This window comes from Motacilla alba, chromosome 4, assembly GCF_015832195.1.
Source record: "Motacilla alba alba isolate MOTALB_02 chromosome 4, Motacilla_alba_V1.0_pri, whole genome shotgun sequence".
In the NCBI taxonomy this organism is placed as follows: Eukaryota; Metazoa; Chordata; class Aves; order Passeriformes; family Motacillidae; genus Motacilla; species Motacilla alba.
Window position 1 is genome coordinate 51952096 of NC_052019.1, and position 14619 is coordinate 51966714.

Consider the following 14619-nt stretch of genomic DNA (forward strand, 5'->3'; position numbering starts at 1 on the left):
TGCTGATGAAGATGATTTAAGATAAAAGCATATTAGATATGACCCATTCATGTGCAGAGCAAGCTAAGAATATTAGTTATAGTCCATACAAAACTCAGTGAGTCCTTTTTAGGAGGTGGAAGAGAAAGACATGGAAACAACTTCTACTTGGCCACATTTTCCCTTTTCTTCTCAAATGGAGCGTTTATAAAATATATCTTTTAATATGATCTCCAAAATCCTTCCTAAACTAGACAATTCAACAGCTATGTGTAGTCTGTCATTACTAGATTCCTCCTTGTATCCCCTTTAAATATTGTGCAAGAATTGGCCGTTTGCTAATATGAGTAAAGCAGCTTTACTGCTGATACAAAAACCATTTCCTAACAGACACCAATAAGTTACACTGGCTTTTGGAATAGATTCAAAACTGGTCCGACCCTCTTCTCACTAGAAGCTGAATTACTTCTGCATAGTCAGCTGAGAGAAGTCTAGGGATGGATATGTTCTGGTACTGAGAACATTTCCAGCCACAGATCATACTCTTCAGTGCAAACCAACTTTCACATTGCAGAACAGGCTGAGCGTTCAGGTGGTGTCCAAAACCCCACAGGAGCACTGAACAAAGAACTGCCTCCCAGTACACAGAAGTTATATTATAAGGAATGAAGCTTTTTACATATCCATGTACAAGGATATGGATATGTAACAAGGGAGTACATCCCCTTGTTATTTTACCATGCAAACTGTATTTGCAGTTACCACTGAATTTTTGCTGTGATGTGAATGAGAAGTGGTTGTAAATAAAAAGGATTCTGCCTCAAAACTGGGGACCAAGCTGGAAACAGTTAGAAACAAGCATCATTCTAGTCATACACCACAAATATTTACTCCCTTATGTGAGCTGAGAGTGTGACACAAAATCTCTAATAGTTAGTGGTCCCCACAAAGAGTTTGCGACTTCCTGAACTAAAATACTAATTTAGAGTTACACTTTTCTTCACGCCATGACTCCTCTGCTCTTTCTGGGAATTATGGAGATTTTAAAATATTACTAATTCTCACTAGCAGATGGTAGTAGCACTTTGTCAGAGCATTATTACATTTAAGTTAACACTTTGGAATTTTAATGCAACGGCTCCACAACTTACTTCTCAAACCCGTCCATAAAAGGGCCATTTCAAAGCTTACATCTACAACTGCTGCCATCCTCTGGCTTCCATCCATTTTAAGAAGTGGCCTTTGAAATAGCAGTATTAAAAAATGATAAAATACTTTCATATCCAAAATGGTCAGGGGGAATTTGTGAAATGAACCACAACAAGAAACCTCTGTTGTATTACTACAGCAATGCCGACAACAAAATACATCTCCATGGCCCCTACTCCTGAACCTCTTTCATAAAACCCAAATGCTGGTTACTTCTGAGGAGCCGACATTTGTTTACTCATTGCAGATGCCTGGAGGTGAGAGCAAAAGAAGTTGGCACACACTTGTTCTGAAGGGAGGATTAGTCACAATGAAGGGATGAGGGCATTGGGGATGTTTCCAACAGCTTCCAAAGCTCCAACAACAGAAATTTCAATATTCTACTTGTTACTCCAAGTTAGTGGTACAAAATGATGCAAGGACCTTGTTTATAGAAAGTTAACCCCTCTCTCCCTTTCATGTTGTCTATGGAAGTCTGTAAACCTAGTATTTTCTGAAAACACTCATACTTGACACAACACAAAGAGCCAATTAATTCTAGCCTCAGGGACACTTGGCAGTCTTACGGAAAATGGGGGGGGAAAATTCATCCCTTTAAAAAATGCTAAAAAAACTCCAACCCCACAGTACTTTAATGAACAGACTTTTTTTTCTTTTAATTCCTAAATCCTGAGAAGATGATTTTCAGCAACAGCAGTTTCCAAATGCTATCATCATATACCTCTCCCTGAGGAAGTATTTACTTCTCCATTCCATACATCATTCCCTGTTATTAGAGATAATTGCTCTCAAACAGAAAAATTTTTAAATATTTAGAAAAATATTTAGAAAAAATATTTTGAAAAAAACTATTGTCGCAATTCTTAACGTGTCTCATTTATAGGAAACACAAGCCACTGGCTGTGCCTTTGCTGCCTTGAATGGGGGGGGTTGGACAAGGTTGATGGTGACAAAAAAACAGACCAAATGAGGACATTTGCCACGAGATAAGTGTGAAAGGAGATCCACTTACCACTCTGGAGCTTCACTGAAGAAAGGTGTAACTTCTAAAGCGAGCTATGCAGCTATTTGAGATGAGGAGAAAGCTTGCTCTCGCCGCCTCATTCCATAAAAGTCACGGCGGGCTGTGCATCCAGAAGCAGGCTGTGTTATTTACCCTTTCCTCCCTCCCTAAATTAGGTCAAAAGTCAGGAGAACAGAAGCTGTGTCTGTGTGCATCCTTCCTCCTACTCACCAGCCACAGAAGCTGAGTTCAAAAGGAGGCTTGGTAGAGACCAGCCCGTGAAAGAAAATGCTAAGATAGTGTCAAGGCAGAGGAAGGTACAATACACTCAGAGTTACCCTGGGAGAAGAGGAGTGGAAGCTGACACTTCAGTACTCATTGTCTGCATCTGTGTGCAATGGTGTTAAACAATACAAAGGTAAAATGGATCTTACTTCTCTGCCAAGTAACCAAGTACAATTATTGGCTGAAAAAAAACAAAAAAATTAAGATTGCACAAATCAAATGCTTTATGGAAAACTACAGAGTCTAGACAGGGAGAAACAATCCTATTTTCCAATCTGTAATTTAGTTTCTTTGACACTTAATATTATCTTCTAGCTATATTGTTCTCAGAGCACCATTTGCATTATATTATTAAGCTTTTCAGTAATATTTGTGCCATTCCAGTCCCTTGTTCCTCTGGTTTTCCCAACTTTTCTCATATGCTTAGACACATACCTCCCCTACAAGGCCTGCCTCAAATATAAAGCCCAGTCTCCAAACCCCGTAACATTTCCAGCTATTCCCTGAAGGTATCCTGCACTGCCCATCACTCATGCTAACCCCTCCAAATGTTTCCTGCACCCCTGCACCACCCAGCCAACTCCCACCACTGCTAAACACATCCTTCCAATCGCTTTCCAAAGCTCCCGTGTAGAAGGCAACACCAGAACATTCCCCACACTGTCCCACTCCCAGAGCAGTTCTGTGGCAGAGAACATGGTTTTTTCCTGCCCACTGCCTTCAGACATTTTATTTAACATAGGTCCTATACTCCTTGCAACACTGTCAAAAATGGGAGAGCTTTCTCAAGTAAATGAGCGTATATCTCATGTATCAAATTTCTCATGTATCTCCAGGATGCAATCCAATTCCAGAACAGGAGAGCTACTTTGAGGAGCTGGATAATAATTTCTCTAGATTGTTTCAATAATATTTCCACAGCAATACAAAAACTTCACAGGACTACCAAAGGAGCCTGCAGATACTTTCAGAATCACTGACTGTATTTATATATCTCTTTTAAACAAAGTAGGGAATTTTGCAACATATATTGTTCCGCTTTGCCAAAAAGGGGTGTTTTCTTCCTACCTAGTCTTCCAAGACTGTCCTATGAAATATTTGTCGACACTAGACAGAGAGTGAGAGTAGGCATGGGCATTACTTCCTGTACTAGGTAAACCCACAGAGTAGCATGGTGGCAGCTGATGAGGTAATGATTGCTTCTATTTGGCCAATTTTATCAATGTTACTGGCAATAACATATTGTAAGTAACAATTATAAACACATTGCTGCCCTTCATTTCTTGTCAGCTCTTTTACCTCACAGGCCCAGATCAGGAACTTTTGATATCAGCCATGCAGCATCTGCCCTGACAGGACATCCCTGTAGACATTTCTACCTGCTTTCATCCCCTTTGAACCTGAAGTGATCGTTCACAAACATGAATGAGTGAATCTGCCTCTCAAAAGACACAACACTCTCCAGGTGTACAAACTGAGCTGCAGGGAGATCCAAGCCCTCTCTTTCACTTCAGCTTCAAATCTCCTGACAGCCAACTTTTTGTTTCATATTTGTACAGTTTCAAGCACAGTGGGGGGTCATTTCACGACTTGTATTCACATTAATGGCTTCCTGCCTGCAAGCAAAAAGCCTCCCAAATCTTCATGGTGTTACCTAGGGTGGAAACTAATGCCATCCCAAATTAAAGAAAAATCCAGTCAAGTATTTTCAATAAGCATAGTCCTTCTGATTGATGAAAAAGTGTGTATTTATATATTGTACATGCATACATGAATATATACTGTACTGGGGAGTGCTTGCTATCAGCAAGCATGGAGCTAGAATAGCTCCAGAATAGTAAAATTTTAAAGATATTTATAGCAAATGCATTAGTGGATATACTTAAATACTGCTTCAGCATATTTATTCACAAAGAGGAAAGCCAAAGGAAGACTACTTTTAAGAATTATAATCAACTTTTTGAGGTGTATTTGACCTCAAAAGAGGTCAAGTAAGTGAAATTCCAGAGAAATTTCCAGAGAAAAAACAGTTTTATTCAAATAATAGCTATCTGTGTTATGGCGTGTTTAACTTTTTCCTTACTGGACATTAAAAGCAAATATTTAAGAGCATAGAACACAGTGACCATCACAACTTCTTGCCATAAGCCTGGAATATGAGAGAGAAAGAAACTAATAGAAACAGTGAAAGAGAGCAATTAATGTATTTTAATATGACCTAAAATAGCTATCACTTTCACTTGCATTTAACAGTGCAAGTCCACACTGCGCCCTGGCCACACCCTGCCACTACTCTACAGTGGCTTCGCTGAGCAAGAACTGTGTCTTTTCTACTGTATTCTTCCCTTTGACAACCCTCTAGTACATGAAATGGTTTTAAAATATTTCTCAAATGTTTTAATTGAACACTATAAAGACTGCAAGAAGGCAAAGGATACACAAAAAGAAACATCCTTGCTCAACAGTGTTTGGTGTGGAGACACCCCCACTGTGTGCTTTCAGCCCAGCCAGACAAGTTTTAATACTGACTGTAATCAGTGAGAGAACTCTGAAGTACTGTCCCGGCACCTGAGAAATACAACTGACATCTCCAAAACATCCCAAAGACTCAGGAGCCTGAGCTTGACTGAGATGAGTTCCTGCATGCTTTAAAACCAAAGCAAGTCTGTCATCAGGTTTGGGTCCCAAACACAGGTCTGGAGTTGGCATCCCAAGGCAGGGAAGCCTGCCCTGTGCAAAGTCACATTTCTCTATTTAAAACTGAGTTTGCAAAACTGATACATCTGTGTACGATAAAATTTGGCACAGCAAATCCAAGCCCGGTATTCAGGTCTGCTGTTCTGCCACCCTCTGCTCTCTTCAGAGCTCTCCTCTGAGGCTCCTTTCCACAGCACTGGAGCGGTGCTATTTGATTTTGATTTATCACAAGTAAATTATTATAATGAAATCACCAACTTGATTTAAGCCTCTGAGAAAGATATGGTTGGACTAACAAAAAATTGTTCTGCAAAACAAGCAATTATTGTTAGGTTCACTGGATATTGGCCTTAGCAATCCAACTGATTACAGAAAGTTAATGTTTTAAAAAGCAATGAAAAAATAAGGTATTAAATCCTTTAAATCTGCATGAAAGGCTCCAAGAGGAATTTTACAGTTATTTTCACTGCATATTTTATTAGATACGTGATATTTTATTCATGGGTAAAGCAAATATAACAATTAGGAATAATTAGCATTTCAGCACAGAGTGTTATCTGATACATTAAAATACACATATAACTCCTCATTTAAATTCTTATCCTGACATTTTTTTCCCTTTCTGGTTCAGGACTTTTCCATTGAGCATAGCATTTAGAGGAACATTATACAGCTCCCAAAGAAATAGAAACAGACAGAACTAGTGGTTTTTGCCTTTGATATCTTATTTTCTTCCCCTCCTTGCATTTTTACTCATTTTCTTTTTCAATTTCCTCTTGAGTATAGAGCTTGTCAGATAAACCCAGCACAACTTCCAAGAAACTTTTTCCCTTTCATCTTTTCTTTTCTACCCTACTCCCCCCATCATTCCACAACTAATGTGTATAATGGAAATCTACTTTACATCTAACCCTGCTCTTACAAATCTATCCATTTACAGTTGACTAAAACTAGAGTAATAGTCTCTGTACCATCTCTTCCACTATAACTTTAATGCTACACAGAAATGCTGTAGTTACTCTATTATCCTTTCTCATTAAGGAAGTGTCACTTTTTATGAGCACTTCTCTCTTATTTTTTTTTTTCTTTTTCCTTTTTTTTTTTTATTTAATGCAGCACTTACAGCTCTCAGAATATACCTTCCTCAAGCTTTTGTGGTGAGTCCCAGACCAAAGCAGGGAGAAGTCTCTCCAGCTGAAGTACACTCTGCGGTACAATACTGAACACAAAATACCTCCTTCTCTGAATTAAGTATATTATCACTGAAACTAGGACATAAATTCCGAACCTTACAAAATTACAGCAGTGCACGACATCAAACACGCTCCCTTGACAGATTTCAGAACTGTCATCCAAACACCAGCACATTTCATTTCCTAACCTTCAATTTCAGCCTGAGTCCTCCCTGTTAGATCACTTATGACTCTCCAAGTCACATAAGCCTTTATTAATTATAGTGGTTGCAGACACAGAAGAATCTTTCCCTTACTCCATCAGTTCTCACAACTGCTTGGCCAACAACAACCAGAAACCAAAGCCTGACACTTGTATAGAAGAACAGCAGAGGAAACCGCCCTGATGGTGCTCCTGGGAAATCCACAAAGATACAGCAAGAAAGACACATTTTCCTCACTCACTCTTCCTCTAAATGCTTCCATTTCAGTCTAGATGTTTAAATTATTATGACAATAACACACAATTATATTCTGCCTCTGTAGTGGGTGACAACAGCACTTCCTCTTCCCTACGCGCTGCTTCAAATGCACAAGCCAGCTAAAAGCTCTGCCCAGAAGGCTTTGCCCAGGCCTTCCTTACCTGATGTTGAGGATGGATTAACCAGCACTCCACCAAACATATCCAATATGCATTGGGCACACATCCCATGCCACATGTCACACTGCACCCCCTCAGTATTGCACCTTTTCCAATACAGTCTGCCAGCCTAGGTGAGCCAAAGCCACGGTCAACATTACTCCGAAAAAGGCCAGTGTAGCTCATTTTGGTAACTACTGCAAGCAACAGGGCAGCAGCTACGTCCTCATGGACATAATACACGGTGCAGGAGGATAATGTAACCCCACAGAAGGAGAGGAAGTGCATCTCTGTGCAGGAAGCCCTGTAGGAAGCCAGTGGCTACACTGCAAGCCTGGCATACACAACACATCAAAAAAACGTGAGCTGTGATGAGCAGCTCCCAGCCACTCTGTCAGGGTGCAGCAACCCTGACAACCCTGGTTGTGCTTTGTTCTTGGGCTGTGACAGTCATACTTGTCTCCTGGCACTTCTAGGTAGCACAAACTGTATCTGGGGCTCTCATAGATGGGTATGAGCAAGAGCAGAGCCATGAACTGGACTGTAGGTTTATAGGATGCACAGGTGTGGAGCTGCTTTGACACACAAGCAAAGCCTGAATCTCAAATCAAGGTTTTCTTCAAAATTTCATGAGCTTAGATAACAACTGACTACTTCTGGAATTCAAATCTAACTGAAAAAAGAAAAAAAAAGAAAAGTGACAACTGAATTTGCAGATGCAGAAAGATATCTGAATTTGCCTCATTACTAATGTATCACCTGAAATCAATCTTTGGCGCATATTATGTATCATAATTTATGTGCAAAATGTGTTCTCAAAGTTTGATCATTTTCTTATAATTACTCAAAATATTAGAATATTATTTCCTTTTCTTATTGGTAACTTCTAAGTCCAAACATGAATGGTAAATATCTGTGCCGAGTAAGTTTTTAAACCCTGAAGATAAAAAACAAAAATATGTTTGGAGTGTGTGTGTGTAGATGGAAAGAGTGTTATCATCTTCTCATATATAAACCAGGTAATTAAGAAAATTTATTAGAAAACAATAGCCAAATAGAACTACTCTTTCACATGAACTGTTTCTAAAACCATTTCTTACTGTGCTGAAAAAAAAATAAAAAATTAAGCAGTGGAGTAGCAATAACAAAGAGTGAAAATACAAACCTCAACTCAAAAGGGAAAAGCCTCCAATAAATTTCAGCCAAAACCAGGCTGTCATGGCAGATTATAGATAGCTATATATCAAATGGAATAAAATGATGTAAGTTCAAGTCTATATCTAGGGAGTAACCTAATGGCTTACAGAAGTCATCTCTTGCCAATACCACTTGCTTTCCAGGGCCAGGGAGTGGAAAAGAACCATACTTAATGCCTTTGTTCATTAAGTTAAATGAACCTTAGTTGGTAGGTTTATGTAGTCACGGTCTTGAAAGATTTTTCTCCAGTGTGTTTTTGAAAAGATGGCATTGTGAGAATAAAGGCTCAGTGCATCCATAAGTAGTCATGTGAAAGCACAGAGCAGCGGCAGTGATTGCCACGTCAGACATTTGTTAGGGCACCACTTGAAAACGGATGGTTGATTTTTTTTTTCCTCTGCCTTTATCAAGGACAAAGAACCTGATATAACACTAAGAGTTATTTAAGAACATGAAAAGGAGCTGCCTGCTGCGGTCAGCAATCCACAGGCTCAGTCTAAAATCTTCTGAAGTCAACTTAGCCACTCACCTGGATTATGACAGACTCTGGATCAGGCCCTGCTGATGACTAAGAAACACTCCAGAAAGCAGTGACACCTAATGGCAAACATGCCTTTGGATGATGGCAAGCCCTAATCTACGGTGTGCAAAGTCATCCCTCTTTAGCTACAGAGTAACTAACACACATTACAGGCCTGAAGCGCTGCCACCAATCGAAGCACCTGGGAAAGTGTTCCAGAAATAAGGCACACAGAAGCAGAGAGTTTGTCAGGCAGGCTGAGCATTTAAGTAGAACACAGTTACTAATAGAGCCTCCTGGCTGCTCAGCCCCAGCACACTGGGTTCCAGGTCCTCACTCAGAGGCGCGTTTAAAATAAGCAAGGAACCTTCTAACATCCTAGAGCAGGGACAGCAGGGACCTGAGTGCACCCCTGCAGACACTACAGGCACACAGAGATTTATTTGTTTTTAATAAATCTGTTTTGCTTGCTTCTCTCATGCTTTACAAATGTATATGAGACTACTGTAATGAACAGTTAGTGGCATACACTACATACCTCCTAATGAAGCTTCACCAATAGCACAGCAAATTAAATTCCTATTACCAATTCACAACACAACCCCAGCTGCACTGTAGCACATCAGCTTACAAGAAGAAATGAGACAGGCATTGCACCAAACAACAAGAACCCCTTTCCTTTTTACAGAAAAAATTACATTTTAGTCACCACCAACACCAAGAGAAGAAACAAGCAATAGACCCCATGCTGGAATTGCCTTGATATTATTAACCATGGTACGGAAGAGCTTAAAGGTGTGAGCCAAAACTCAGGACCCAGCAATGCTGGGAACTTGTCCAACAAAAGGAATGCAGCAGTCCTGGCCTACAAAGTCTAAAAGCTGAGAGGAGTAAGGTAAGGGCAGAACTGATTTTCTCTCCCAGGAAGAAAAAATGGTATCTATAAATATATTAAAACCAAATGCATAATTATATGTAGAAGCATATAAATACATAACTATATTTATGAAATTTCCATTAAAAATAAAAAAGCCAAGGGCAGTACACAGTTGACTGTGTATGACTAAAGTTACTGATAAACATAAAAACCAACTTAAGGCAATCAGGGAGGTTGAAGTAGATTAGCCTTCAAAAATACTGTAGAGTATTTTTTCAGCAAAACTTTTGTACCGCACTATGTGCCTGCTGCCCTAGGTGATTTTGCAGCACCTAATACACATACATCTGCCTATGCATTTCTATAGGCACAACAGGAAATCCATAAGCATGAGCAGATGTATTACTGTGAATTTATCAAGGGAAAATAATGAGTACTAAGTACAAAATATAAAAGCATCTGCCTATCAGCAGTAGAAGATAGAAAGCACACTCAAATTGTGCGGTTGACAAGGAATGCCACCTAATCCCTGCTTAATTAAAACACTGTTCTAAACTCCTGTTTAGGGAGTGGGGAGTGTGGGACGACTGATGTATGAAGGAAATATCAGGCAGCGTGGCTAATCTCAAAGACTTGGGAGCTTTCGAGCTACATAAATCAGAGCGACTTTTTGAATAGCCTCATAAAACACAGAATCATTACCATTCCACTCACGACTTTCAGATTCTTCCTACAGCATACAGATCATTAGGAAACTTCTAAGCAATCAAGTAATGTGGGACTGATGAAATTACTCAATCAATGCATGGGCTGAGAGAAGCAGCATAATACAGGATTGCACAGTTTTGACATGGTAACCCTGCCCCTTTCTTTTTTTATATAAGGGTAAGGAAAATTATAGTGGAGTCGATTCATTTCACCATTTTCACAAGAGTGCTTAATGTAGTCTTTCTGAACTGCCAGTTCCTATTTATAATAGCAGAGCAGCAGAAACATACAGGCTGTAAGCAGCTCTACCGATGTTTAAAATACAATACAGGAAAACCTTTCTTTTTAAATGTGCACATGTACATATGCACAGACCTTCTCTAGAGATCAAAAGCAGAATTTGTACACAGAAGACAGGAATATGAAAAGGCATTATCGTAGATACCAGTCACTGTATCCCTCCCACTGACATCACCAAGTCGTTAGTGTCTACTCACTAAATGGTAACATTTTTTGGCATTGTCTGAGAGAGGACTGATAAAATACTTTGAGACAGAAAGCATAGTTTTACAGGAAACACATTAAACAATATGCAGGCAAGCAAGAGAGTTTGTGCATTATATTGAAAAAAGTATGTACTATTAGGAAAAGAGTATGCATAGGTAACATGTTATTTCTTATGACCATCTGCCCCTCTCAAACATGGGAAAATATTTTCCACTTGAATATCTTAGCAGAACGAAAAAAAGATAATTCATTTATTCTGTCTGTTGCCTAAGGCATCAGAACAACCTCTGGTAGTATTTCTTTTTCCCTGAACTGAGCATTTTGGTTTTTTCTTTGGCTTTGTGAGCTCCTCTGTAGTTAATTTCTTCATAGAGTACCCTGCTACTGCTTTTTCTCACTCATTTAAATAAATACAGTTTATTGCTTATGCCTAAATATTTTATGCATGAATTTATTTTATACAAGTGGAAGAAAGCAAAAAGGGGTCAGAAGATCGAGTCACAAAATACTGTGTGGTGTTACTTGGGGCCAAATTTACATCTGTGAGCTGTACAACTTGGAATATTTAGCTGCGTACTCATTTACTGTTAGTTCTGATTTCAGGTAATTTATTTTCAGAGTATTCTTTTTAGTAGATGTAAAACTCTGTGTACAAGTTATATAGTTTGCCATTTTCATGGCAGCATAAACCAGTCTATAAAAAGAGCTAATCCCCTTGTCAACTGTACTAATTGTCTCTCAAGACAAATTGTGTGAGAAGCAACTGCTTTGGCTCTGCTAGTTTGGGTTGTTGGGCTTTTTTTTTGCTTTCAATGAGGATTTACTGTGTTGATGTATCTAATCACTTACAGCATTATTAAAAATTAATTAAAATGTGTTGCATTTATCATATAAAACAAGTAAACCAAATAAATTCTCATTAACACGAGGGGAGAAAAGCTATCGTCTCCCCTGACGGTAGTGCAAAGGCACACGGCTCGCCCAGCAGCGCTGCTTTAGCCAGGAGGATGGGCGACAGTGGATTGCAAAGAAGCTACTCATATGCTACACAGTCAAAATTTCCCCCCAAATCCTAGGATGTAACCGTTTCTTACAAGCTCTTAAGAAAGAAACCCTAAGACGTAACTGTCTCCTAGTGTCGCTTTAAGAGTCTGCAACTGGGAAGAATTTAAAAAGTCCTTCTCCCTTTAAAAGGAGGGCATAGAGCGCTACCTCCCCGTGCAGTATTTGCTGCTCCAGTCTCTCACAGCCAAAAGGACTGACCCCTGTAAAGTTGCGGTACCTAAGGGGAGCGGTGGCTTCTAGGCTCGGGGACAGCTACACGGAGGGCTGGCGCACCGCTGCCCCAAAAATTGGTCCTGCAGGAAAGCTCCTGACGGCCGCGCTTCCCAAACGCTCTCCTCGCTTCCCCTTTCACAGAAACCCGCTACGGATCCCCACGACAAGCACCGGCAGACATATTTATAAAGCCAACCCTGGGGAGAGCGGCAGCTGCCCCGCAGCCGGGGTCGGCACCGCCCCAGGAACCTCCCCAAAACCCCGGCGGGACCCTGCCCCGAAATGCACCTTCCCCGGGGCAGCGCGGCGCCGGCCGCCCGCCCGCCCCCGCTCCGCCTGCGTGCGGTGCCTGCAGATGGGCGAGCGGCCGCGGGGGAAGCGCCCTCCTCTCCCCATCTCCGCTCTTCTCCCTCCCCGCGCATCCCCGGCCGGCGCAGGGGGGCCACCCGCTCTCGCCAGTCGCGGGAACCGAGCGGGGCTCGGCGCTTCCCAGGGATGCGCCCGCCGAGTGGGAGGGCAGCCGTGCCGGAGATGGCTCAGGATAACGGGGAGCGAGGGGGCACGGGCGGCGGGGAGTGAGGGCATCGCCGCGCACCGGCGTCAACCCGAGCTGCCCCCTGCCCCCGGGGCGGAAGGGAGGCCGCTGCCCTTGCCGGGAGCGGCGGCTCCGGGAGGCGCAGACGGGGCCGGCGGGGTGGCGGCCGGGAAGGGGGTGCCGGACGGCCGGAGCCCCCCGCCCCCGCCCGCGGCAGGGGAAGCGCTCACGTTGCCAAACCACCTGTTCCGCCGCGGGAGAGGAAGGCGGGGAGGGGGGTGTGAAGGAAGGAAAAGTGTGGGGGGTGGGGGCTTCGCGTGGCTGTCACCCTGGTGTGAGGAACACGGGGAGGCGTGGGGTGTCCCCCGGCTGAGGGCGAGCCGGGGCAAGGGGAAAGCAGGCTGAAGCTGAGGGGCGGCGGGGAGGAACCGGGGAAGTGCCCGAGCCCTGGGCGCCCCCATCATCAGCCTCATCAAAACCTCAAGGTCTAAAGCACGCACATAGCCCGCCGCCAAGAAACCTTTACACAGCGCAGTAGGGGAAAAAGAGGACGCCTGAGGTCCTGGTGGAAAGCAATTATAAGAGAGGACTAAACAACAAAAAAAAAAAAGCAAGCGAGCAAGCGATAAAAGAGAGTGGGGGCTACGGGGGAGGGGTAAAAGCCTTCCAAGAGAGGAAAGGTTGCAAAGGAGAGCTGGAAAAGTGTCCAGCAGCACCAGCAGGCGCAGCACCCCCTTACCGATATGAATGATTGAATCTGCAATCGCCGCTTTCCAGGTTCGAGTCCAACAGACGGACACGATCAGGATGAGGGAGAAAACTTCCATGTCCTCCGGAGGTCCAGGCTTTATAACAACAGATCTCTTCGCCAAACGGTGCTGGCGCGGAGGACAGTGCAGCGCAGGAAGCCCAAGAGTTTGAGGTGCAGCCGGAGGAGCGTGTAAATCCCGATGGCTGGCGCAGAGCCGCGGCTGGTCAGGGAGCGAGCCCGGGGCTCCGAGCGCTTCTCTCCTCGGCGAAACCCCGCGTCACTTCGCGGGGCTCCTGAGCAGCACCAGAATTGCTGGGAGCGCCGGCAGCAAATCCATCCAGCCCGGGCGCCGCCGCGGGCAGCAGACGCCTCTGCTGGTCAGACAATCCCCATCCTTCCGCCGGGTCCAGGGATCCGCTCGGTCCCGCTGCTGCACAGCAACTTCCAACCCACACCACGCACACGCTCACACACAGACACACGCGCGCACACACGAGCAGACACGCACACACGAGCAGACACCCACAAACCCTCTTGGCCAGAGAAGCCCCAGGAGCCCGCAGCAAATAGCTCGCCTTCAGCGAGGTGGGAGGAGCGGGCGACCGAGGGAGCAGGCGATCCCGCTCCCAGCAGCCAGATTCCTGCAGGAAAAGCCCCCCCGGAGGCCAAAAAACAAAGTGAACTTCAAGGTAATGCAGATAGTAATGCAGAGATTTCCCCCCACCCTTCGGTTAGAAAAATCGCTTCCCACAACTGGAGAAAAAAAAAATAATAAATCTGCCAATGGAGCCCAGCGTGCTGTCTCTGTCGCGCAAGGTGGTGGTTGGACAGGGCAGAAGCGATAGGAGGAGTACCCGGAGCGAGGCAGAGGAAAGCAGATGATGGTCTGCAGGTTGCTTTTGGATCCTGCTTTGCTGGTGGGATGCAGAGAGAGCTGGCAGCTCCAGCACCAGCCAGCACGTTGCCTAGAAATGGATCACCTAGGAGAAGGAGAGAGAGCGAGAGATAAGTGCTATCAGCCAGAGAGGGAGAAACGGAGAGAGCGAGCGAGTGAGAGCGCTTCTCTCTAATAACCACCTCCTCCCCCTATCTGCAATACAAGGGAGAAACAATATAGAGCCCTCGTCTCCCTTGAAATCTTCAGCTGGGACTAAGGAACAGACATAGGCAAGAGTGCATACAGCCTAAAAATACATTGGGGGAGGGGGGAGAGAAAATCTTTTTGAAGTGTTATGTTCAATTTAAAATAATAATAATAAAA

General features: G+C 43.4%; 1 protein-coding gene across 4 annotated transcripts in view; it reads right to left on the reverse strand.

Annotated features, from left to right (window-relative positions):
• GRID2 (glutamate ionotropic receptor delta type subunit 2) overlaps positions 1 to 13529 on the reverse strand; it is a 678754-nt gene extending 665225 nt beyond the window's left edge. For all 4 annotated transcript variants that reach the window (XR_005256716.1, XM_038134923.1, XM_038134925.1 and 1 more), the window contains exon 1: positions 13347 to 13529. Coding sequence is in view for 3 of the 4 variants with exons in the window: in XM_038134923.1 (XP_037990851.1) it covers positions 13347 to 13434 (88 nt within the window). In the remaining variant the exon portion in view is untranslated. The remainder of the gene's footprint in view (positions 1 to 13346) is intronic.
• Between the last annotated feature and the right edge of the window lie 1090 nt (positions 13530 to 14619).